Source organism: Monodelphis domestica, chromosome 8 (genome assembly GCF_027887165.1).
Source record: "Monodelphis domestica isolate mMonDom1 chromosome 8, mMonDom1.pri, whole genome shotgun sequence".
Lineage (NCBI taxonomy): Eukaryota > Metazoa > Chordata > Mammalia > Didelphimorphia > Didelphidae > Monodelphis > Monodelphis domestica.
Window position 1 is genome coordinate 181,970,166 of NC_077234.1, and position 25,913 is coordinate 181,996,078.

At 38.0% G+C, this 25,913-nt stretch overlaps 1 protein-coding gene across 9 annotated transcripts in view; it reads left to right on the plus strand.

Annotated features, from left to right (window-relative positions):
• ARHGEF7 (Rho guanine nucleotide exchange factor 7) overlaps positions 1 to 25,913 on the plus strand; it is a 381,786-nt gene that overhangs the window by 43,222 nt on the left and 312,651 nt on the right. For 7 of the 9 annotated variants that reach the window (XM_056807964.1, XM_056807962.1, XM_007501282.2 and 4 more), the window contains one exon: positions 9,536 to 9,622. In XM_056807964.1, the coding sequence (XP_056663942.1) occupies positions 9,536 to 9,622 (87 nt within the window). Of the gene's footprint in view, positions 1 to 9,165; positions 9,307 to 9,535; positions 9,623 to 25,913 lie in introns of those variants that run through there. The other 2 variants (XM_056807967.1, XM_056807968.1) reach the window with 2 other exon arrangements.

Here is a 25,913-nt window from a genome sequence, read left to right on the forward strand (position 1 = left end):
GAAAGGGAACTAGGAAGAGAACTAGGAGAGAATGGTGTCCTGAAAAATCTAGAGAAGAGAACACAAAGAAAAGAATAATCAATAATGTCTGAAGGAGAATGAGCAAGGAGCCCCTTATTTAGTTAATCTGTATATAGCGGCAATTTGAAATAAATTTCTTTTGGGTATAGACCTGGTAGTAATATAGCTGGGTCATGGCAAGTTCTAAGTTCTATCTTTTTGAGCATTATTCCAAATTGCTTTCCAGATTGGTAGTATTTTTTACAGGTTCCTAAATGGTACATCATCATGCCTATCTTCCTGGGTGCTTGAGGACTTCTCATGTTTTCTTATGCTATTCTTGAGTGGCTTCTCCCTGGGCATGGCATGTCATGGCTAGTTGGGGTTCATGACTGCAGTGATGGCTGGGCAGCAGTCTTTACCACATCCAGCTTCTGGCTTGGCTCAAGGCTTTGGATTCAGCATTTCTAGTTTTTTTTTTTTCACGAATAACCAAAAATCCTTCTTTGCTAGGACTAGTAGAAAGCAGTTCAGCTCCCTTGGATTCTAGTCTTTGAGGTCTGTCATTTCTGCCGTTTCCTGAGAGTTCATATTCTTACTCCAAGCATGTGAAAGCTTCCCCCAGTGGAACAGCAAATGAGAATGATTTGTTCCAACTACGAGGAAGTGAACGAAGGCAAGCATCGTGGAGCACCGAGCTTGGTCCTACACGGAAGATGCCAAGACCATCCACTGTAATGCCAGGCCATCACCAGTTGTCTTGCTTTTTGTCTTGTCACTGGACTTGACTGGTGTCGGGAGAGGCTAGTGGCTATAACTGCCTCACTTCAATTCAATTCATGCACAATTCAAGATAACCCACTGTGATGTTATTGGTTTTCTTCAAAAAATGAAAGATGAACAGCAACAACCTATGTAACCATTTGTATCCAAAGCCTAAGATCCTTAAGGAATATATTTGAGTCTCTCAGTCTCACATTTTCAGTTTTATTTATTTTTTACTGTTATTGTGTGTTTTCCTTTTACATTTCATACATTTATAGAATACTACTTTGTGAAAGGTCTCTTGTAACAAAGGAAAACGGTTAAATAAAACTAATAGTGTAGCAACTTCATCTGAAAGTGTATGCAACATTTCACATTTGGAGCACCTCCCTTTCAAACCTGGCTGCACTACTTGGAATTTTTTCATCATGTTCATAGCAACCTCTTCATCTTGAAACATCAAATCAGCCCAGGTACTCACACCCTGGTACCCCCTCTAAATGGAGGGTGGAAGGAGAATCTCCTCTCCAAACTTCCATTTATTCATGATCCCATGGATTATTGTCTTCATTTCTCACCTGACTGCACTACTTTAAACTTATCTTCTCCTGCCTTTCTTTTTCTCCCCCTCCTTTTTAGCTTCTTTTTGTGTGTTGGTGTTTTGTCTCCCCCCAGTTACATTCTAAGTTCCTTGAGGGCAGGATCTGTCTTTTTTTGTTGTTGTTTTAATGTCTGGCAAATAGAGTGTGCTTAATAAATGTTTTTTGACTGGCCTTCTTAATTGAAAAAATTAAAAAAAAATTTTTTCTTCCTCCTTCCCACTATCCCTTTGGGATAAAAAAGAAAAGAAAAACAATTTCCTCATAACAAACAAACAATTAAGCAAAAACATATTCCTTCAATGGCTATATACTACATATATTTACATATGTGTGTGTATATATACATATATATCATTCTGTACTCTAAATCTGTCATGTTTTAATAAGGATAGTCTTCATGACATCTTTGGTCTTTGTATTGATAGTAGTTCTTATAGCTTTCAAAGGTTTTAAAAAATTTTTAGGGTTGTATAAATTATTTTCCTTATTCTAATAATTTCATTCTTTATTAGTTTATAAAAGTCTCTCAAATGTTTTTTTGTGATATTGATGTTATAGTATAAATTGTTCTTCTGCTTCTTTATTTTGCATAATTTCTTCTGTCTTTGTCTGTTTGAAATCAGATTTTTCCTTATTTCTTCTAACACAGTAGTACTCTATCACATTCATATACCACAATTTACTTACCCATTCCTCAAATGCTGGACAATTATCTTAGTTTACAGTTTTTTGCTACTGCAAAAAGGAGCTACTATAAATATATTTGTACCTAAAGGACACTTACTTTCTAGCTGAGGTATGCTGGTAAATGCTTTATTACAGGCTATCAAAAGAAATGTATGCCCAACATACCTTTAAATTTAATCCGCATTATTGACATTTCCACCACCACCTAAATTTAGACACTAAAACAATATCAACCCTGATTTGTAGCATTTGCTGATTTCTGAGGTATAAATGCTACCCTGAAATTTTAACAATCATGTCTTGCTAGCTGGTTATGGTAACTCTAGTACTCTAGTATACCCCCTTGTAAAAAATTCTCTTTAAAAAATTTTTGAGTCAAATGACATTCATATGCATTTATGTATTCTTTTGTGTATAATTCCAAATTGTGTTCCAGAATGGTTGTCTATATTCACAAGTCCATGAACAGTGCATCAATGTGTTTGTCTTCCCACAAGTCCTCTAACATTTACCAATTTCCTTTCCTCCCCTTTAAACCATTGTTCCACTCTGATGAGTGAGAGGTAGAATCTCAGAATTGCTAATTTTGTATTTCTTCAGTGAGTAGGAGGCAGCTAGCTAGGTGGCACAAGGGTTGGAGCACTGGTCTTGGAGTCAGGAAAACTCATCTTCCTGGGTTCAGATCTGACCTCAGGCACTTACTGGTTGTGTGATGTCACTTAACCCTGTGTGCCTCAGTTTCTCATCCTTAGAGTGAACTGGAGAAGGCAAACCACTCCAATATCTTTGTCAAGAAAACCCCAAATGGGTTCATGAATAATCAGACAGAAGTGAACAACAACAATTCATGATAATTTGGAACATCTTTTCTCACATGTCTAGAGACAGCCTGGGTTTTTTTTTTCCTTGAGAACTATCCATTCATATCCTTAGACCATTTATCAATTGAACAATGTCTCTTTTTCTTATTAATTTGAATCAGTTTCTAATATAACTTGGATAGGAGACCTTTGCTTATAATTTTACCAATGGAATTAGGGGAACTTGGATGTTGCTCAGGAGTCCTCTGTTCACTTCCTACACTAGTGGTTTATACCTTAAATATTAATTCATTTGATCCTCATAACAACCCTGTTGAACAAGGCGGGAAATATTCTTTTTAAAGAAATTTTAATTAATTAGATTGTTTAGAATATTTTTCCATGGTTACAAGACTCATGTTCTTTCCCTTCCCTCTCCCCACCCCCTCCCATATTTGACGTGCAATTCCACTGGATTTAACAAGTGTCATTGATCAAAACCCATTTCCATATTATTAATATTTGCACTAGGTGATCCTTTAGAGTCTACATCCTCAACCATATCCCCTTGGCCCATGTGATCAAGCAGTTGTTTTTCTTCTGTGTTTCTTTTTTCACAGTTCTTCCTCTGAATGTGAATAGCTTCTTTCTCATAAGTCCCTCAGAATTGTCCTGGGTCATTGCATTGCTGCTAGTAGAGAAGTCCATTACCTTCGATTGTACCACAGTATATCAGTCTCTGTGTACAATATTCTCCTGGTTCTGCTCCTCTCGCTCTGCATCACTTCCTGGAGGTTGTTCCAGTCTCCATGGAACTTCTCCACTTTATTATTCCTTTGAGCACAATGGTATTCCATCACCAACATATACCACAATTTGTTCAGCCATTCCCCAATTGAAGGGCAGCCCCTCATTTTCCAATTTTTGGCCACCACAAAGAGAGCAGCTATGAATATTCTTGTACAAGTCTTTTTCCTTATGATCTCTTTGGGGTACAAACCCAGCAGTGCTATGGCTCCATCAAAGGGCAGACAGTCTTTTAGTGCAGGAAATATTCTATCAATTTTTCTGCTAAGGAAACAGGCTTAGAGAAACTAGAAGATTTATCCAATTCACAAAACTTAGAGCAGAGTTGGAACTTGGAACCAGATCTTGGATTTCAAGTCTATTTTTTTTTCTATTATTCTGTGCTATGGTCCTTCTGTTATTCATGAAAACAGTGACCAAGATACAAAGCATAAATAAGTTGATCATGTATTTATCATAAAAGATTAGGCTAACATTTGGTCCTTACTCTCAGGGAACTTGTTCTGTAGTAGGAGAGAGAAGACAGTGTACAAAATCAACTACAATACAAGGCATATATGTTAAGGGTCATAAGAGTAGTCTAGAAAAAGTTCAGAGGAGGGGAGAATCCTTTTTGGATCAGAAGTCTGTGCTGTTAGTGAGTATCTTAAGGTTTGCAGAACACTTTACAAATTGTATCTCATTTATCTCCCACAGTAATCCTAATAGGTGGATGCAATTATAATGCCTGTTTAACTAATGATGGAGCAAACAAGACACAGGGCGCTTGTGACTTGGTCAGGATCACACAGCTTGCAAGTTAGTAAGTCTTATTTGAATTCAGGTCTTCTTGACCCCATATAGAGTATTCAGTATCCTATCCAATGTATCACCAGCTGGTAAAGACTTTGTGCCCCTAGCCAGGGCTTCATTTAATTATTTCTTTTTTGGTCCTTGGATGTTGGGCTCTGACCAGTGAACTTTCCTATATACTTGTATACCCTCCCCTTCATTTTCTAGCTTTTCTTTATGTTGTCTTTTCCATTAAAATATATAGTCTTTGAGGCTTGGGATGATCTTAGCTGGTTGTATCCCCAGTCATCTTAGTGTCTGGAACACAGTAAACACTTATTAAATTCATTATCATTCATCTCTGACTGTCTCTCCTTCTCTAGCTCCCCCCCCTTCTCTTCTCCTCTCCCTCTCTCTTTTCTCCTTCTTCCTTTCTCTTTCCCTTCCCTTTCCTTCTCCCTCTTCCTCTCCCTTTTCTTTCCCCTCTCCCTCCTTCCCTCCCTCTCTCTCTTTCTCTTCCCTTCTCCCTCCTTCTCCCCGTCTCTCTTCTCCTCCTCTCTCTCTCTTTCTTCCTCTCCTTCTCTCTCCTCCTCCTCTCTTTCTCCCTTTTCCTTCTCTGTCTGTCTGTCTGTCTCCCTCCCTCCCATCCTCTCCCCTTTTCCCTTTCCCTCTTCCCCCCTTTCTTTGGAATGGTTTGTTTTTTACATATAATGTAGATTTGATTGTTCAGTCCACACACATGATGTAATTAAATGCATGCCAAATAATGCTAGCTATTACTTTCTTTTTCTCTTTCTCTCTCTTCCTTCCGTCAGTGTCAACCCCAAGACAGAAGAGTGATAAGGGGTAGGCAATCAGGGTTAAGTGACTTGTCTAGGGTTGCAGAGCTAGGAAGTGTCTGAAGGTAGATTTACACTGAGGTCTTCCGGACTCCAGGCTTGGCAGTGTCCACTGTGCTACCTAGCTGCCCATCTTGTGTTCAAGTTTGTTGGTAATTATACTTGCTTAATTTTCTTTAGTGACACAGAAAGTGGGCTTATTTTTACTTTTTTATGTAGCCTGTATTATTACCAGAAATATCTCTGAAGTCCTGGCAAAAAGGATCGAAAGAAGGGAATTCTCAGTCTGGTCTTTGTCCCTACCACCCCCTTCTCAGTGTATAATGTATTGTACAGAGGAGACTGTAGAAAGGAGTTTGGGAGGTTAAAGTCATTTGAATGGCCAACTTCCTAGTTCCTTTTTGGGCCTTGACAGCTAGGTGACTCGATGGAGAAGGCATTAGTCTTGGGGTCCAGAAGATTTGAATATGAACTCAGACTCAGTTACTTACTAGTTGTGTGATTCTGGGCAAGTTGCTCAACCTCCACCTGCCTCAGTTTCCTCATTTGTAAAATGGAGAGAATAACCCCTATCTCCCAAAGTTGTTGTGAGGATCAAATGAGATATTTTAGCAAATCTCCAAGTGCTGTATAAATGTTGTTATTATTTGTCATGTCTTTATAATGCTTTGTTATTTTGTTGTAATGAATTCCTGATACATTTGCTCTACTCATGTACAAATATGCACTCATACTGTATTTTGCTAAGTACAAAAAAATTATACATCATCCAAGAAGAATTTATTTAGGGCTTACTATGTTCTAGGCAGTATAAAATTACTGGGTATTAAAAAAATAAAATAGCTTTTTCCTTCATCTGTGGAAAAAACACATATACATATAAATTTAAAAACTACAAGGTAATTTGGGGGAGTATCTAGAGAGATCATGAAAGGCCTTATGTTGATGGTAGACTTAGCTGAACTTTGAAGGAAACTAGCAATTCGTGAAGAGAGAGTATATTACAGATGTGGGAAAGAATTGGTCAGTTGGACAGGAACATTGAATGAGAATATTATACAATAAGCCTGTTATGGGTTTTAAAAGGTTAATTTTCATCCTTCTGGCAATAAGGAGTCATCACAGAATAAGATGGGGAGAGAGATGGCTAGACTTGTGCATTTAAAATAATATTGAATGCTTTTGTTTCCATTATAGACTTTTAATAATTTTATCTTTTTCATACTATAATTTAAATAATAGTTATGATTCTGTTCTACTCACAGACTAAGATCAATTTTATTTTTGCAATGCCATTCAAGTTTCATTTGAAAAAAATGTTTATTTTTGGATTGAGAAATGCCAACACCTTCCTTGAAGAAAAAAAAATGCATTCTTTTTGTTTAAGCAGTTTTATTGTAGGAAAAAGTTTTTTTTTTTAATTTCCTTTTCTCTCCCCTCTCTCATCTCCCCACACTCTGTTTTAATTTATAATGTTAAAAGACTTAGGAACTTTGAAATGAAACCACAAAGCTGCTTGGTGGAATGTTGTGATTTCCCCCTAGAGGAAAGGACAAAAATGCCTCTAAACTTAACATATACTAGAGTTTTCAATGTTGCCTTAAAATTTTGACAGAAATTTAACATGTAATTTGAAATCTCAGCCACCGAGGATTCAGCTGTAGCAATCAGAGTTGGTTTCCCTTTTATTTGCTTAAAATCATTATTGCGAATCCCCAGTTAGTCTTATTCCTGTCACTGGCATCTCATTGGGAAACGTCATTTTGTTAGGGGATTCTGTCTGATTCTGTACAGGTTCTGGTTTTTGTTAAAGCCTGTTGCTGTTGGAGGCAGTTCATATCGGATTACACTTTTGACTTCAGTGGCCTTCATCCTTCCAGACTTTTGAGGGAACTCACAGGAAATAACAATCTTTTAAGAAGTTTTAGTGCACTCAGATGTAAAGCACCACTTTTCCTCTTCTGTGCCCACCCTCCAGTAGATGCTCCTAACACTAAAAATGCTCCAGCCAAACCTATTTTTGATTTGTAATTATTTATAAAACGAAGGCGTTGGACTACCAAATGATCTCCAAGGCCCCTTCCAGTTCTGACATTTCATGTTTCAGGGTTAATCATTGATGAAGCATATGGCAATGCTATAGTAAAAGATAACAGCACACTTCAGTCGCAACATGCATAATGCATTCTGTTAATTATTTTTTAAACCATCATATTAAGGCACGAGTCTAGTTCTCCAGGGGAGGAGACATGGCCAGGAGTGGGGTGGGGGCTCAGGGCAAAGTAGAAGGGGTGCAGGGGTAGGGAAGGGGGTGTGTGTATGTCTTGGGAGGAGGAGGACTGAGGATGGGGCAGAGGATTGTGATGATGGAGTGGGAGTGGAAAAACTTGTCTTGGGAAGAACAGAAATAGTTTAGAATAGAAATGGAATCTTTCAGCTTCTTTCCAGGCATGACTAGCCTTTCAAAAAGTTTTTTATATGTGGGGCAGCTTTGTGGCACTGTGGATACTTGCAGGGCCTGGAATTAGGAAGGTGTCAGTTCAATTCTTGCCTTAGACACTTCTCAACTGTGTGACCTGGGACAAGTCACTTTAACTTCTGTCTGCCTCGGTTTTCTCATTTGAAAATTGGTGTGATGATCAAAGGAGATAATTGTAAAGGCCTTATGGAAGGCAGCTAGGTGGCTCAATGGCTGAAGAGCCAGGCCTAGAGACTGGAGGTCCAGGGTTCAAATATGGCTTTCAGACCCTTCCTAGCTGTGTGACACTGGGCAGGTCATTTAACTCCCATCGCCTGAACCTTTTTGCTCTTCTGCATGGTACCAAAACACAGTATTGATTCCAAGATGGAAGGTAAAGGTTTAAAAATGCCTCATGGCATCTTGTGTGTTTGTCATTATTATGTTAATGCCATTTGATTCTCATGTCATTTGATCCTTGCCACCCTGACTTAGGGCACTGGACCTGGAGTTAGGGAAGACCTAAGTTCATTTGAGACCTCAGGCCCTTAACTAACTGGTGACCATTGGAAGTGGGCAACTTCGGTCTGCCTGTTTCCAGTGTGAGAATGAAATGAAAGAAAATTTGTAATATGCTTTACAAACCTTAAAGTGCTCCTTAAACGTTATTGTTGTTATCATTATTAATTGTTATCTGGCTAGGGAGTTTCTTCTGGTTTCTGGTACCCTTCCCTGGTAGTTTCCAGGCCCTCTCCCTCCTCCTTACCGTGGAATGTGAACTCTGAGTATCTGCATTATTTTATTCCTTATATTTCTATCCCCAACGCCTACATTTAATACGTGCTTAACAAATGATGGTTGCAGCATGGTTCTAAAGAATATGAGAAATTGCTTCCACTCCACTCCCTTTAAGGGGTGTCACTGGTGTGGCATATTACACGAGTTTTCAGATCTCTTTTACGGTCAGGGTGTCCTAATATTGTCTTTGTGGAGTTTTAAGTTATTCAGACTTAATAAAATTTAAAACTGCACGAAGTCTTTTGGGACACTTTGTATTGCGATGTTTTGATTTTAAAACGGCATTCAAACTATTTGGGACACCCTGATTGATCTTTTGATTTTTTTTCTTTTAAAAAATTGTTTTAAGGATGGTTCTCTATCTCTGGGAATGTGGAGGGATATCTATAGAAAGTTTGGTAATGTAAAAAAAAGCCAATGAAAATTAAATTATGAATTAGAACGTATAGAAGTAATTCTATACAGTATAAGTTAATCATCCGATTGATGGACAGATTTTCTCCTCCTTTTCTCTTCGCCACAGCGAGGGGCCGGAGGCAGCTTTTCCGTAGTGCGGGAGGCGCTGGGGTCTGTGCCCTGCCCAGGAGCGATCCAGCTGCTAGCCTGAAGTGGAAGGAGGGGACTGACTGGGGGGGCTCCTGGGATCTCCTCTGTCCTCTCCTCGCCCTCATACGTCACTTCCGGCAGCTCGGTCTACTTCCCGGTGAGGGAAAAAGAGGAGGAAGGAAAAAAAAAGGAGAGGAGAAAGACTGGTGCTACCAGAAAAGGGGGGAAGAGGGGTGAGAAGCGCTGAGGCGCCCCTACCCCGTGGCGCGCGTCCTCGGGAGGGTGGAGTGCGAGAGGGAGGAGGGGAGGGGGCGGCCCCACCCGGCGGGCGCACGCGCCCCGGCCCTTGCGGACCCCCCGGCCCTGCCCCCAACTCTGCAGCGCTATCGCCGGGGTTCGGGCTGCAGAGGAGCCGGGGCTGCCGGACGCTTCTTAGTGTCTGCTTGCTGTCTGTCGTTGCAGGTTTACCCGGAGCCCCGGAGTGAGAGCGAGTGTCTGAGCAACATCCGCGAATTCCTGAGAGGCTGCGGGTCCTCCCTCCGTCTGGAAGTGAGTCAGGGGGTTGGGGCTGGAGCCGGGGGTGGCGAGGGGAGGGCCTCGCCGTCAGGGCAGCCTTCAGATTGTGGGGAGCTGGGCCCGGGGAGGGGTTCGATGCTGCTGCGCCCCAAAGTCTCCGGCTCCTGGGGAGCTGCTGTTTCTTCACCAGCCCGGGAGGGAGGGAGGGAGGGCGGGGAGAAAGATGCCTGTAGAGGAAACGGAGGACAGATGCCCCGGGGGCTGGGGTTCCCCAAATGTGGTTCTCTGCAGCCCTACCTCGTCCTTCCTTTCGCTGCCGCCCTGAGGAGATTCCTCAACGTTGGGGTTTGAAGGGGAAGAGGGAGAGGATATGTGTGTGTGTGTGTGTGTGTGTGTGTGCGCGCGCCCCTTCTGATGGTGGGCAAGCTTTGGGAGAGATCTCTATCATATTTTCTGGAGGGAGAATGATTGGAGGTTAGGGGGTGGGGAAGTCTATTTGTATGCCTTTTGCTATGTGTTTGTGTGTGTACGTGTACACACGTTCGTACATACTGGATGGTGGGTAGAATTTGGGAGAGATTTAGAATGAATGGAGGCTGAGAATGGGAGGATTTATCTGTGCCTCTTGCTATGTGTGTGTGTGTGTGTGTGTGTGCACACGTGTGTATCTTCTGATGGGAGGCAGGATTTGAGGCATATATAGAAGGAGGCTGGGAGGGGGGGAATTTGGCTGAGCCTCTTGCTCTGTATGTGGTTGTCCTTGTTTCTATGCCTCTCCTTTCTGGTGGTGAGCAGGCTTTGGGAGAGATCTAGAGTGAATGGATGTTAGGGAGTGGAGAGACCTATCTGTATGCCTCTTTGGTGTGTGTGTGTATGTGTCTGTCTGTCTGTCTCTCTCCTAATGGTGGCCAAGCTTGGGAGAGACCTACTTTTTCCAGAGGGGCAATGAATGGATGTTAGGGGTTGGGGAGACCTATCCACCTCTTTATGTATGTGTGTGTGCATATGTGTCTATATGTACCTACATACTTTCTGATGGTGGGCAGGTTTTGGGAGAGATCAGTGGAGGCCGGGTGTGGGGAGAGCTATCTGTATTCCTCTTATGCTCTCTATGTATGTGTGTGTGGATACCTTCTGATGATGGGCAGATTTGGGGAGAGGTATATCATTTCGGGAGGGAGAGAGACCTATCTGTGTGACTTTTGTTTGCTGAGTGTATGTTTGTGTTGGAGGGGAGGCAGGCACTGGTGACTTTTAGTATAGAAATTCTTTCTTTTGGAGGGGAAAAGAAGATTTGAAGTTAAAAATTCAGACTTAGCCAATGATTATTTCAAGAAAATAGTTTGTAGCCTCCCTGTCATGCATTTGCAAATAATTAAGTTAATCTTGGCAAAACGGTACACAGTTTTCTTGATGGCTAGTTAAAAATCCTTGATATTTTATTTATTTAAAAAATAGAACCCACACTATAGATTAGTCTGAACTCTTAGCAGGTGAATTCTTGAAATGGGATTAAAATGGTCAAGAATTCCCCTTCCCCCATTGCAACAACAGAAATAGTTTCCCTATACAGATTCAACCAGTACCCCGCCCCCATGTCAGTGATTCATTATTAAGTCTTTCCTTTGAAACAGTTAGCTTCTCTAGAACTTCATGTTGAGATTCTACAAATAGCCCTAACTTTGTTAAATAAAAGAATACTTTGTGGCATATTTTTTCCCCCTTGATGCCTCATGTTGACCTTAGCCAATAAGTAGGGACTTGAAACTCTCGGAATTAGTCTTATAGTTTGAGAACAGAAATCTTTCTTCCCTATCCTGTTTTCTCCATTTAGTATTTTACTAATCCATTGGTTTGAGACTAGGAGTCATTCTCCTCTTTCCCCCTTTTTCATTAGCAAATGTTGTTGGTGACCTTCCTTTTGAGGCAGATCCTTGTTCCAGGTTTTTTGAAAAACAATAACAAACCAACAAAGATTCATTATGTGTAGTCTGTGGAATATTTACATGGATAGCTTATCTGTTGATTGTAAAATAAATAGAAATTTAGTTAGATAGAACATTTGTTACTTGCTTAAGCACTATAATATTTTTATGTTAATATTTCATGTCTGTGAAGAAATTCTCAGAGATAGGTAGGTGAAAGTTGGTGAATAAATCAGAATACACTCTCTAAATGAAAATGGTTGTTATAAACATTTTCCTTCAGGGTATTAAAATTGTCAGCCTCCTAAATTATTTCATCTTTGGGCTGATGGGATCAGAGATTTAGAGCTAGAAAAGTTCTTAGAGGTGAATTAGTGTAAACTTCATTTTACAGATGAGAAAATTGAGACCTAAAAATCTTGAGTGACTTGTCAGAGGTAATATTTTAAATGGCAAAGTCAGGTTTCCTGATTTAAAATCCAGTACTATTATCATTAAAAACAATTTTTTTTAAACAGTGAGGTTTTATCCTGGACCTCATGGTAGCAATAACAGCTTTTTTAAAAATCTGCATTAAACCACTGAAGATATACTTAGCTATTACTACTCTAATTTTGAAGTCGTTGATTTGACAAGTGCTTTGTACAGTCAGATGATTATATAGCATCAGTAAAGTAAGGTTTGGTTAAGTGCATATATATTGATTTTAAATCATTAAATATCTGGAGAGTCAAAATTTATAGTGGATAGAGACCCAACATTGGCATCAGGAAGATCTGAATTCAAGTTCTGGCTTTGCTATATAGTGGCCTTCGTTATTAATGACAAGTCACCTAACCTTTCAGCACCTGGAATAACTCTCTAAGATTCAATTATAGCTTAATTACTCATCTACATTGGCAGAGGGGTTTTCCTAATGAGTTCCTTACACCAGTGAAATTATAGGTCTGGAGTAGTCTTCTTCCCCCCAGAAAAAATCATTGAGTGCCAGAATATTTCTTCTTTTTCAGAGGTAAATTATGAAAGTTCATATAAAATTCAATATACATTTTATGTTATGATAACATGTTTTAGAACAGCATTTAAAACTTCACTGATTAAATGTAGCTCTCTGTTTATTAGAAATTTAATTCTCAATTTATAGTTTTCTTAAAAGTACAAAGTAGGTCAGGTTGCTAGTCAAATTAAAATACAGGTTAGAAGTTAAATGGAGGTTAAACAAAAATAGCGTGGTCACATAGCAGATCTCCCAAGTGTTAAATAAAGCAGTTCTTGGGAGTTTAATTGTCATAGTTGAAGAAAATAACCTGGTATATAACTTGATATGGTATGGATTCATTTTTGACTTTTCATTAAGGTTTGATCTTTCAGAATGATCACCTAAAACATAGTTTCACTATTGTGATTTTCAAGGCCATTTTGAAGGAAACAATTCCTTTCCTTGTTGTTAGATATTTATGTTTTCCAGATTCTGAAATGCATGTGTAAACAAACATTTTCAATCTGTAGAAACCAGGAACTTAATACTACATGAGGCTGCTCAAATTGTTATTTAACTTTTTTTGAATTCAAAGTAAGAAAACAGTGTTTTGATTAGTATTTTAGATTATGTTCTATTGGTAATAAACCATTGAATTTGAAGTTTCTTTTATCTTCTGATCAGTTAAAACATCTTCTAGGGTCTCTTGAAGAAAAAGAGGATAAGTTGAAAGTTACTTTCTTAAAGAATGAAGTATTTTAAGCCCATCATCTACAAATGAGTTAGTTTAATTGGAAAAGGTTTCCTAGCTAGTTTGGCATCTGATAAAAATTAAGTTTGCCAGAAACAGTAGAGACAGAACTTGTGCTATATCCAGTTTTTTATGGAGCATTGTCAAAATATTCCAATAATCATCTTCATTTTCCAGTATATCCCTTCTTCTTTCATCCAGAGCACTATCTCTAATGACAAGAAATATAAAAGGAAGAGGGAAAAAGTATTCTAGCAAAATTAATCAACAAATGTACTGACGCTGACATGTTCCATACCCATAGCCCCTAATATTTGCAAAGAAGGAAGAGAAGTGAATTTCATAACTCCTATTTGGGACCAAACTTGGTTATTATAATTATAAAGTATTCCATTTTGATTTCCTTTCTTTTATTAAAAAAAAAATTTCTACTTAATGTAGTTATTGTACATCATGTTTTCCTGGTTCTTATTTCACTGTTTATCATTTCATAGAAGTTCTCATGCTTCTCTGAAGTCTTCATATTCATTGTTTCTTATGGCATAGTAATATTTCCTTACATTTATGTGTCACATTCAGTTTAGACTTTTTCCCAGTTGATAGACAGCTGTTTGATTTCTAGTTCTTAGTTGCTACAAAACATGCTGCTATAAATATTTTTGTCTATAGCACACATTTTTTTTCTCTCTTTGACTTCTTATAGGCATATTTATTGCAGTAGAATCTCTGGATCAAAGAATATAGACATTTAGGCATTGTCTTAGCATAAATCATCTACTTAGTGCATCTAGGTTGCTCAGTGGATAGAATGCCAGTCTTGGAGTCAAGAAGACCTTAGTTCAAATTTGGCCTCAGATAGTAGTAGCTTTGTGACCTTGGGCAAGTCACTTAACCTCTCTGTCTCAGGATCCTCTGTAAAATGGGGATAAACATGGCATCTACCTACCAAGGTTGTTGTGAGGCTCTAAGAAGATAATATTTGTAAAATACATAGCACTATGCCTGGCACATAATAAGACTATATGTCTTCCTTTTTGACTCTAGACCCAGTGCTCTGTCTGCTATGCTCCCTAGTTAATGAATGTATCATATTTTTAGTAAAAGAATAAAATCTTGTTATGATGCCTTTAGTTTCTTGCTTCTTATGGTGTTGACCTGGTTTTATATTTCTAGGCATTATGTCATTATATAATTTGATATCTATTATAATCTATCAAGCATGTCTATTGAGACACCCCAGTGACTTTATAAACTGATATTTTTAAAGGTAAATTGCTATCTTTTAGCTTTCTTCCTCAAATTAGCTTCCATTTTCTAGCTTTGGCCAATGACTTCATCATTCTTCTGGTAGGCTTTGCTCAAAACTTTTTGAGAGTTCTTTTGTTTCTCTCTATTCAAGTTCTCACTTTTTAGTCATGTCACTCATGTCACATCTGTATCACTGCCCTAGGTCTGTCACGAATAATGCCTCTATGTACCATTCTAGTTTGATACTTATTCTCCTATTTGACTCTTATTTCATCCTTGGTTTATATGGAGTTCAGGAAAGACTAGCACCTCTGGTATGAGGGCTTGCCAACTCTTTTCTGGGACTGCTCATCCACCTTTGGGTCTGCCTGTCACCCACCTCCCCACCTGTGCTCCAAGAAGCCGTAGCATGTGGAGTGGTCATACTCTGGTAAAACCATCTTGGCACACAGGCTAAATCAGGCTGAAGGTGACTGACAGGCTTCAGCCCTGCTGTTGAATTAGGGAGATGCCTCGCAAGCATGTGAAGACTTCCCCTGGGGGAACGGGAGGATGAGAACAATTCGTTCCAAAAGCCTGAAGATAACTGAAACAGGCACTATGATGTTTTTAGAGCTTGGTCAGATGTAGAAGACCTGAAGGCCATCCACTGCATCTTGGGCCATCACCACTTGTCTGTCTTGACTTTTGTCTTGCCATGGGATTTCCATGACTCTGGAAGAGATAGTTAAGTGGACCACTCGGTGTAACTTTCTGTCTCTTAAATCCAGTTCACACACAAGTCAAGATATCAGCCCATGATGTCATTGGTTCTCTACAAATAGGAAGGACAAATAACAGCAGCTACTTCATCCTGGCCATTCCATCGTGATTTGCCAACTCTTACCACCATGCTTTTACGGATGTGCTTTTTATATCCTGCTTGAGATACATTCATTCCAATCCTTTCTTTAAAGACTGAATAAATTTTTATCAACTTTCAGAAGACTTCATTTGTATGTTTTCATTGTTTTCTGGTTCTCCTTAGAATTTATTTATCCTGGGCACACAGTAGATTGGACAAGTGCCAGTTGTATTCATTGAAGTTTTATAATGTTTTCATTATCCTGATTTGATAGGTTGTGGATGATATGAAAGAAGAGCCTTTAGAATGGGAAGTAAGAGCACAAGGAACCTTAGAATGTAAGCATGTTGAGGACAGGAACTCATAGTTATATCTAATCTGGAGCATTCTTGGGTCACAGTGTAAATGGAGAGCTGGCTTTGAGACCTAACCACAAATTTTGGAGACCACTGGAAAAGGTGGGAAAGGTAATGGAGATCTAGAAGTCTTTATAGACATCATAAATATGACTTTCACTTTTTCCTTGCTTGAGGAGAAAAATAAGATGGAGAGGTGGCAAGAAAGTTTGGAGGTCACTTCCAGTTGCAGTTTTTGTTGTTGTTCAGTTTCAGTCATGTCTGACTCTTCTGGCAAAGATGCTGAATAAGTTTGCTGTTTCCTTCTCCAGTTCATTTTACAGATGAGGAAACTAATGCAAACAGGGTTAAGTGATTTGCCTAGGTTCATACAACTAATAAGAGCCTCAGGTGTGACAAGGAAATCACTTTAAAAGACTAAACCTTAAAATTTCTTAGACTTATAAATGTTGGAAATTTTAAGGTTTACAGAGGTCACATTTGAACTCAGGACTTCCTGAATCCAGACCTGGTGGTCTATCCGCTAAGCCATCTAGCTTCCTTCTAATTGTAGTTAGGGAACATGCTTTTATTACTTTGTTGCCTGAAAGGCTTATTTATGTCCTTGCAGAATTTTTTTCCATTTTTTTTATTGTCATGCAAAACACACTTCCATATAGAGTAAGAGTAAAGCCATATGTAACCAAAACCCCAAAATAAAAGCAAAGATACACTGATGTGAAAGATGACTCCAACAGTTTTTTCTCTGGAGGTGGATAGCATTCCCTGTCATAAGTCTTGTGCAGAATTGTTACATGACATTGGTTTTTTTTAATTGTCTCTTCCTGTCTTAATTATCTCTTCATCTTTTAACTAGGTTTCAGGTGTTTTTCATTAGCCTAAATGAAAATTATAACAACTTCAAGTTTATCTAAAGGAATATGTGAATTTTGAGAGTTAACTTTTAAAACTAGAATCAGTTATGCTGAAACATAACCAAAACTTGTTGATGCAAGTTTAAGAAGCAATTGAAATAAAATCAGGAGTAAATCTCCTTATGTAGAAAGCCCCACCCAAGGGTTATCTTTTGTCCTGGAACCATGAAGTCTTAGAGTTTAAAACTAACTTTAATAAACTTTACATTGAGAACTTAAACAGAATTTAAGTATTGCACATTCTTAGGAGTCCTGCTGAAGCTTCTTTACTAACTACTCCTTCATAGTATTGATCAAAAGGAAATCCTGACTAGATGTGGTTGTTTTAAATGAATGATGTTTATTGACTGATTTGGAGGATTCTTCCTTTCAGTCTACTTATTCCTTTGTCAGAACTTGTCTTTAAGGTAAAGAAGCTGAAGATTTATGAACAATTGCAATTACATCATTAAAAGGGTCATTTGGGAGGAGAAATGAATAATTTCCAAGATGAACCTAGGGAGTTATTAACTATTTTATAGCTATTTAAAGCAACAGGAGAATTATTTTTTTTATTTTATTTTTTAAACATTATTTTATTTGGTCGTTTTCATACATTATTCACTGGAAACAAAGATCATTTTCTTTTCCTCCCCTCCCCCCCCTTTCCCTCTCCCATAGCCGACGCATGATTCCACTGGTTATCACATATGTTCTTGATTCAAAGCCATTTCCCTGTTGTTGGAATTTGCATTATAGTGTTCATTTAGAGTCTCTCCTCAGTCTTATCTCCTCCAACCCTGTAGTCAAGCAGTTGCTTTTCATCGGTGTTTTTACTCCCACAGTTTATCCTCTGCTTGTGGGTAGTATTTTTTTTAGATCCCTGCAGATTGTTCAGGGAAATTGCATTGATACTAATGGAGAAGTCCATCACCTTCGATTGTACCACAGTGTGTCAGTCTCTGTGTATAATGTTTTCCTGGTTCTGCACCTTTTGCTCTGCATCACTTCCTGGAGGTTGTTCCAGTCTCCATGGAATTCCTCCACTTTATTATTCCTTTTTGCACAATAGTATTCCATCACCAACATATACCACAATTTGTTCAGCCATTCTCCAATTGAAGGGCATCCCCTCATTTTCCAATTTTTGGCCACCACAAAGAGTGCAGCTATGAATATTTTTGTACAAGTCTTTTTCCTTATTATCTCTTTGGGGTACAAACCCAGCAGTGCTATGGCTGGATCAAAGGGCAGACAGTCTTTTATCGCCCTTTGGGCATAGTTCCAAATTGCCCTCCAGAATGGTTGGATCAATTCACAACTCCACCAGCAATGCATTAATGTCCCCACTTTGCTGCATCCCTTCCAGCATTCATTACTTTCCATAGCTGTCATGTTAGCCAATCTGCTAGGTGTGAGGTGATACCTCAGAGTTTTGATTTGCATCTCTCTGATTATAAGAGATGTAGAGCACTTTTTCATGTGCTTATTAATAGTTTTGAATCCTGCCTCTGACATTTACTGGCTGTGTGAACTTGGGCAAATTTTGTGTTTAGATTGATCATTTATTGTTTCTATGAATAACTAGTTGTATAACTTTAATGCTTCCCCACTTAGATATTTCATATCTTCAGTTATATTTTTAATAGCTCTCTGACTTTGAGAAAACCATTTAAATATTGAACCTCAATTTCTTCATCTTTAAGATGAGAATAATAATAGTACCCTCATAGAGTTATGAAGATCAGATGAGGGAATGTATGAAAAGCTTTTAAACTTTAAAATACACATAAATTCAAGCTGTATTAGTAAAATGTTGAGGAATACAGAGAGAGTTATCTGAAGAGAGATTGAAACAGCAGGGCTCTTTAGTCAAATTTAATAAAGACTGAGAGGTGATTGAAGTTTATAAAATTTCAAAGGTGTTTATGAAGTTACTTACATTGACTTTCCTACCAAACATAGGAATGCTAAATTTGAATGAACCTCTTGATAGGTATTCAGTGTCAACATTTATTTCATTTTTTTCATTCATTCCTCCTTCTTATAGAGAGTGCTACAAAAGGTGTGTGATTAAGAAGATAGCCTCTCCATGGAACACAGAATGTGGTAGGAAGAATCCTCACACAAAAAAGAATAAGAAATGACATTTGATATATGCATAAAAGAGGTGTGGGTATTGTATTATATGAGCTCCAAGAGAGTTTTAGGACAAAGTGAACACCTGAAATTATTTTGTTCTCTACTTTCCCAAAGATGTAATAGATTAAAAATATCAGTTCATGGATAATTGGCTCTTAACAAGCAGCAAAGGGAACCAAGGAATATTGGCTATACTGTTTCACATTAGTTTTATGAAGGCAGCCATACTCCATCACACACTTTGTCTCTTGGTGCCATTGTCAGACAGAATAGTAGGCCAGCTTAGCTTATTCACTGATCTAGCCCAGTATGGTGTAGTATAAGTTGAAGAAGGGACATTAACTCAGTTGTATTTTAAGTTGCATGGTTTTTTTTTTTTTGACAACTGTCAGATATTAGTAATCATTATAGTGGCACATTATGAATGAGTAGTGCCGGTCACTATTACCAGAGAGGTTTCTGTTGGCCATGGAATCATGAGACCTCTCCTGTAAGCTTATTTGGCTATTATGATTTTATCTTGGGATTGTTTATCTTGTTATCAGCTCCTTTTGATCATGTTTGGCTTTCATTAGCAGACATTTGATAAAGTATAGCAGTTGTTTGAGCAACATTAAAGATTCTTAGTTGTAATAGAATACTGGTGGGGGAGGACGAGTGAGCTGTTACATTCATTAATCAGGGCCTTTGAGGCAAATCATAAATGAAATAAATAAGTGAAAGCAACATATTGGAATTTTATGTGGTGAGTTCCTGTTCTTTATAAAATAATACTACTTTGAAATTCATTAGTCTCAAAATGAAATTTCTTGTTCTTTTGACAGCATTTGTCAGTTTTTCTATAAATGTACTTGGAAAATTGTCTTGGGTCAGTCTTTCATTAGTTGCACTCTTTTATTGATATCAAGCACTTACTGGACTGAACTATGGACTGGAAAGGCAGTGACCATGACTTATTTTATAGTAATTTCCCCAGTATCTTGTATAGTATTCTCTATATACCTATATACATGTATTTTAAATTTGTCTGATTTAATAATTCGATTTTCAGCAGCTGTGATATTTTGCTTTTTTCAACTATAATATATTCTTTTTTTCTAGAAGTTTGCTTCCATCTTGTAAACTAGCAATTCTTGTTTTTTAAGTATTTTGTTCCTAGAGATATCAGTTTAATAAAGTATTGCTTGGGGTTTAGACTAGGGAAGGAATTTACCAGTTGGGCTTACCAAAAGTTAAGATATTCATTGAAAATAGTGAATATACCAGGCTTCTTTATTCTTTCTTTTCTTTTTTTTTAATCCTTTACCTTCTAGCTTAAAACGAATACTTTGTATTGGCTCAAAGACAAAAGAGTGATAAAGGCTATACAAAGTGATTTGCTCAGTCACACAGCTAGGAAGTCTCTGAGGTCATGTTTGAACCCAGGACTTGTTTTTAAACCTGCCACTTTAACCTCCTAGCTGTCCCCCCCTAGACTCCCTTATTCTTACAAGTAGTCAGTTATAGTTTCTCTGTAAAGTTTTTCTTTTTGTTTTTCTTGGAGAGTGGGCAAATTCACCTACATCCTTAGGTTTATAACTGTTTTAGGATTGCCTAATTTAGCCACCCAAAATTACTCAGATATTCCTAGTTTGGTCTAAACTTCTAACAGGTAGTGAGTTAGAAAATCAAACTATTATTAAAAATATATAGCCAGATTTTGAAACCAAAATTATTCACCCCTCTCCCTTTAAAACTTTTAATTTCACAGCTATGGTACAGTGAGGCAGCATTGTACAAGAAAAAGGACATGATGTTTGGAATTAGGAGACTTGAAGTTAAAATCCAAACTCTTCTGCTTATTGCTTGCATGAACTTGGGCAAGTCACTTAACCTCTTTGGGTCTCAGTTTTTTCATCTGTATAATTAAGGGTTTAGATTCAACCTGAAGATTCCTTCCAGCTCTAAATCTATGAGCCGACATGCTTATTAGAATGGAGACTTTATTTAGTTTATTACTTGTGGTGATTGGTCAATTGTTTTTTTTTTCTCTCTCTTCTGAGCACCCTCCTTTGTGTGTTTCATGTTTAGCACATAACCCAGTACATAGTTAGTCCTTAATAAATATTAGTTGATTGATTACTCAGTTGGTTAATTTCTCCTCTGTTATTTGTATTACATTATATTTGGTGATACAGGTTATTTTCTTTGTATTTTTGAATCTGGTTGCTACATATGCCCAATTCAAATGAGTTTGTGATTTCACTGATTTAAATGCCTCTTTCAGGTATATAAATTACAGTCCATATATTCTGACCTTGAGTCAGTTTTCTTCCTGAGTCCCAATTTCTTTTTCTTTGAAATAAAGGCAACTGCTAAATGGTTTCTAAGGTTCCTTCAGCTCTACAACATACATTTGAATGCCCTTTGGATACATGGTGCTATGGGAATTTGGGGTTTAGTTTAGAAGTGGGACTAACCCTCCTGGAATTCATCATCTGAAAATGCCACTTCTGTTGGGAAATGTGGTAACAAATTGGGCAAATAGAGAAAAGGAAGATTAGCAGTGTCTACACAGTTTAGAGAAGCTGGATTCTTTATTTAGATGACTTGGTGGCTTTTTAAAAATTATGAAAGTAACACAAATTCAGTTTTAGATAACTTCCAAATGCAAAGGAGGGAGTATATTCTACTGAAATTGCCAATTTGTTTTCTAAGATAATCTTAATTTCCCATCTTTTATACATCTGGTTAAAACACATTCTAGAGCTGTTCCTCCTATTATAGTTTAGGTCAGTTGACCCTCTGATGTCTCTGGAAATAATTTTGTCAAGGGGTTATTGACACAGTGGTTTTTATATATGGGATATGTGTGTAGAATTAAACATAGCTCTATAGAAAAATGGAGGTGCCTGAGGTGAAAACAAAGGTTCTCTCCACTGATTATGATGGTATATCAGTGGAGTAATCAGAGTGCTTCTGGAGCAGGATCAGTATATGAGGGAGAGAGAACTAAGGCTTGAATGGACTAGCTTCTGCCCTCTTACCTCTCCTAAGGTATTCTGAGGTTTCCTGAGGAAAGGGGTGGTCAAGAGTTGAAGACAGGTCATCCCTTATCAACTAAACCCAAGGATGGCCTCAGTTCCCCTGGCACAGAGAGGCTTTGCCTTAGTGGGGGATGGTCCTGGTGACTGTTAATCTTGGATCATGTACCTTTTCAGATATAATCAAGAGGCTAGGCAAATCTGACTACTGTTGTAAGATTTAATGAAGGATCTATAGGTGGATCGGGTAGTGGAAAGTGGGGTTTGGTTACCTTAATATTTTTCCTACAAGGTCTCTCACCTGAGCAGCATGTTTTCCCAGACTCAGGTTTCATCAACTAAACAATCCCACTATTATTTAATGTATCTATTTGGCCTAAGGAACTATAAAAGAGATAGGTGCAAAAAGGCAGAAAGGGGCAAGGGAGTTGGGCTCTCTCCTCCATGAGTCCACAACTCCCTCTTGGGGTTTGAGGTATCTTCTCAGTTAAGAGGTGTTTGGAGATATCAGACTCATGTACGATTTATAGGAAGCTTGAATGCAGGAACAGGATATTCCCAGGTGTCTCTTGGTGAAATCCTTAGCCCAGGAACAGGTCTTGCCAGGTCAAGGACTCTGCTCAAAAGCCTAGAAATTCCCTCTAGATCTCCCTCAGGTCATTTTCCTTCCCAGAATCCTTTGCTCTCCAACTGACGTTTTGTGCCTCTCAACCCAGGTCCCAAGATTTCAAAATCCTCTCATGCACCCATCCTTACCTCTATCAAGAAGTAGGAGACATTACCACACAAGTTAATTGCAGTCTTTATAAATGAACATTTACAAAGTCATATCACAATGTGGTCTTTTTTTGCCTTAAAGATTTCTTTCTTCTAATGCAATTTCTCCCCTTTAGAAGTGCTTATGACACAAGGAAACTGTCTTGGGATCAGAAGACCTGGATTCATGTGAACTTGGGTTAGTCAGATGTCCTCTTAAGGCTCAAGTTTTTTTTTTTTTTAAATTTGTAATTAAAGCAACAGATTACGTAGTCTCCAAGGTGCCTTCAGTACAAAGATTTTGTGATTCTGAAATTAGAAAGTCTGGTCAGATTATAGTGAAAAGACTTGAAACTATCCTATTCTTTAGGATTTCCATGTAGGTTTCTTTTTGAACATATAAAAGTAAACAATTTCTGGCTGTCTGTGTCCTAATTCAAGCTATTGTGTCCTTGTATGCTTTTGGGGAGGAAAATGGGGATGGAGTCCTTTGTGTTATTTGTTTCTGGTGGTATAGTATATCTGACATCGTCTCTCTTTTTATGGTACTAGGTTTTATTGTGGAGGGAGGTCTGAGTAAAAGGCTAAATTTATTTCTACTCAGGAATTGAACTTGGAAAGAACTCTGTGAACTAAATCTGGGGTTAAATTTGTTCTCTGATCTCTCCCTTTGCCAGGTTATTTCTCATTCGGTTTTCAAATAAAACTTGGCAGCTTCATGCCTTAGGTGAATGTGAAAAACTTACTTGTTTCCTATACTAGGCCTGAAATCCAATTGTATTTTTGGTATCAGACTCATGTGAAATTTGTGAAAAATCCTTTGTAATAGTTCTTACTATTAGTTCTGATTTTAAATAGGACCCTTGTACAAATATTGATTTTTTTTCTTTTTTTTAGAAAAAAGGAATTAAGGGATATTTGCATTTGATTTATTGCATCATTGGAAAAAAGGACATATACATATATTGAAGAATGTAGAAAATTCAGAGCCTGACATGTATGAATATTCTTTTATAGAGAGAGAAGCATCATTTTAGAACTACTACATATAAGGAAACTGGAGTTCTAGAGATTTAAATTATTTGCCCAAGATCTCACAGATAGTGGCAGATTTAATTCAAGTCCTTAGATTAGAAATCTGGCTTTTTTTCCACTGCACCAGACTTTATGAGAAAAAGTTAGGGATAGTGCCAAGACCGATGATTTTATTATCACAAGGACTTCCACTTGGAGAAATCCCTATATTAATGGAGGTAAAAAAACCAATATAGTTTGGAAAGGAGTTGTTATTCAGTCATGTCTGACTCTTTGTGACCCTGTGGATCATAGCATGTCACTATTATTCATGGGGCTTTCTTGGCAAAGATACTGGTGTAGTTTGCCATTTCCTTCTCCATCTCATTTTACAGATAAGGAAACTGAGGCAAATAGGGTTAAGTGACTTGCCTATGGTCACATATCTTGTAAGTATCTGAAATCATATTTGAACTCAGATTGGCCTGATTCTAGGCCCAGTGCTTTATCTACCCAGCTACCTAGCTGCCTCCATTAAAGGGTGACCTTGGAAACTGAGAGTGACTTGTACAGGCTTACACAGCCAAAATCTGTCAGGGGAGCCCTGGAACTCTTCCTGAATTTGTGGCCAGATCTCTCATTTACTGCTCTAACTGTGCAGGGAGAAAGAACTTTGAGTAAAGTGATGAACCTAGTGTTAAGATTCTAACCTTAATCTGAATTTACTTTACTGGATCTTAGCTCAATTAGACAGAGAGGTAATCTGAATTCACTTCTAGGCTTTTGAAGTCACTTCTCATTCACTTGTTTCTGTGACCAAAGGGAACTGATGTGTGGAGTTGCATGAATAACAACAATGAATTATTTGCTATAGAAGTTTAATTCAACTTCCACATTACTTGGATAAACATTCTTATGATCACATACTTAAAGGTAGGCTTCTTAAACCTAATTAGAGCTAAGAAACAGGGATATTCTTCTAGGACAGTGGCTCTTAACCTGGGATCAGCAGATTCCCAAGAGGACTTTGTATGGATTTAGTTTAGACTGACTTCTAATTGAAATTTAAAATTCCCTTTACACCAGTATCAACAATTAGGAGTATTTGTGATTTTGTTCAAATGGAAATCGCATTTCATATTATTATAGTGTAGATATCTTGAAATGTCATTTATGTTCATCATGACTTTAGAACCTAAAGTAGATGGTAGTCTTCTTGCCTACACACTGTTATTAGTATAATTGATTTCCTTTCTTTGTATTTCATTCATTTAAAAACAATTATACTGAGAAGGGGTTGCTAAGCTTTACCAGCTTGATAAAGGGTTCCTCCAGGCAGAAAAGCTAAAAGAACCTCTGCACTAGGACCATGCTTGTTAGTTCTTAATGGGGAACAAGTAAAATAGAATGGAATAATATTATTACATTCATTGAAAGCAAGAGAGAAACCAAATTTACAAACCAATTGATATATCTCTTTTCTAAGTTTTATTGATGCATTTTTGGGGGGCATTATAAACATTTATAGATTACTCCAACTTCCAAGGAAGTCTTGTGAGGAAGTAAAACAGTTAAATAAAATGAACGATTTATTGACTTTCTGAAACATTCATGCAACATTTCATATCTGTAGTACCCCAACAGCTCTCTATTTATAACAGACATCCATTTTTTCTCCCTTCTATCCCCATTCCATTAAAAAAAAAGAAAAACATTATAACACGTATACATAGTCCACTAAAACAAGGTCCTTCAATATACAGAAAAAAATATGTCCCACTCTAGATCTAAATCCATTTCCTCTTGTAATGAATAGCATATTTCATAGTCTTTTGGAATCATGAATAGTCATTGTATTAATAATAGCTTCAACTTTCAAAATTCTTTGGTTTTACAGTCTTGTTTTTCTATAAAATATTCTGCTGAGGGGCAGCTGGGTGTCTCAGTGAATTGAGAGCCAGGCCTAGAGATGAGAGGTCCTGGGTTCAAATCTGGCCTCAGACACTTCCCAACACTTCCCAGCTGTGTGACCTTGGGCAAGTCACTCAACCCCCATTGACTAGCCCTTACCACTCTTAATTCCAAGATGGAAGGTATGGGTTAAAAAAAAAGAAAATGGGGGGCAGCTGGGTAGTTCAGTGGATTGAGAGCCAGGCCTAGAGACGGGAGGTCCTAGGTTCAAATCTGGCCTCAGCCACTTCCTAGCTGTGTGACCCTGGGCAAGTCAGTTGACCCCCATTGCTTAGCCCTTAGCACTCTTCTGCCTTGGAGCCAATACACAGTATTGACTCTAAGAAGGAAGGTAAGGGTTTAAAAAAAAAAGAAAGAAAAAAAAAGAAAATGTTCTGCTGGTTCTGCCCATTTTTTTCTTTATTAGTTTATAAACATTCTCC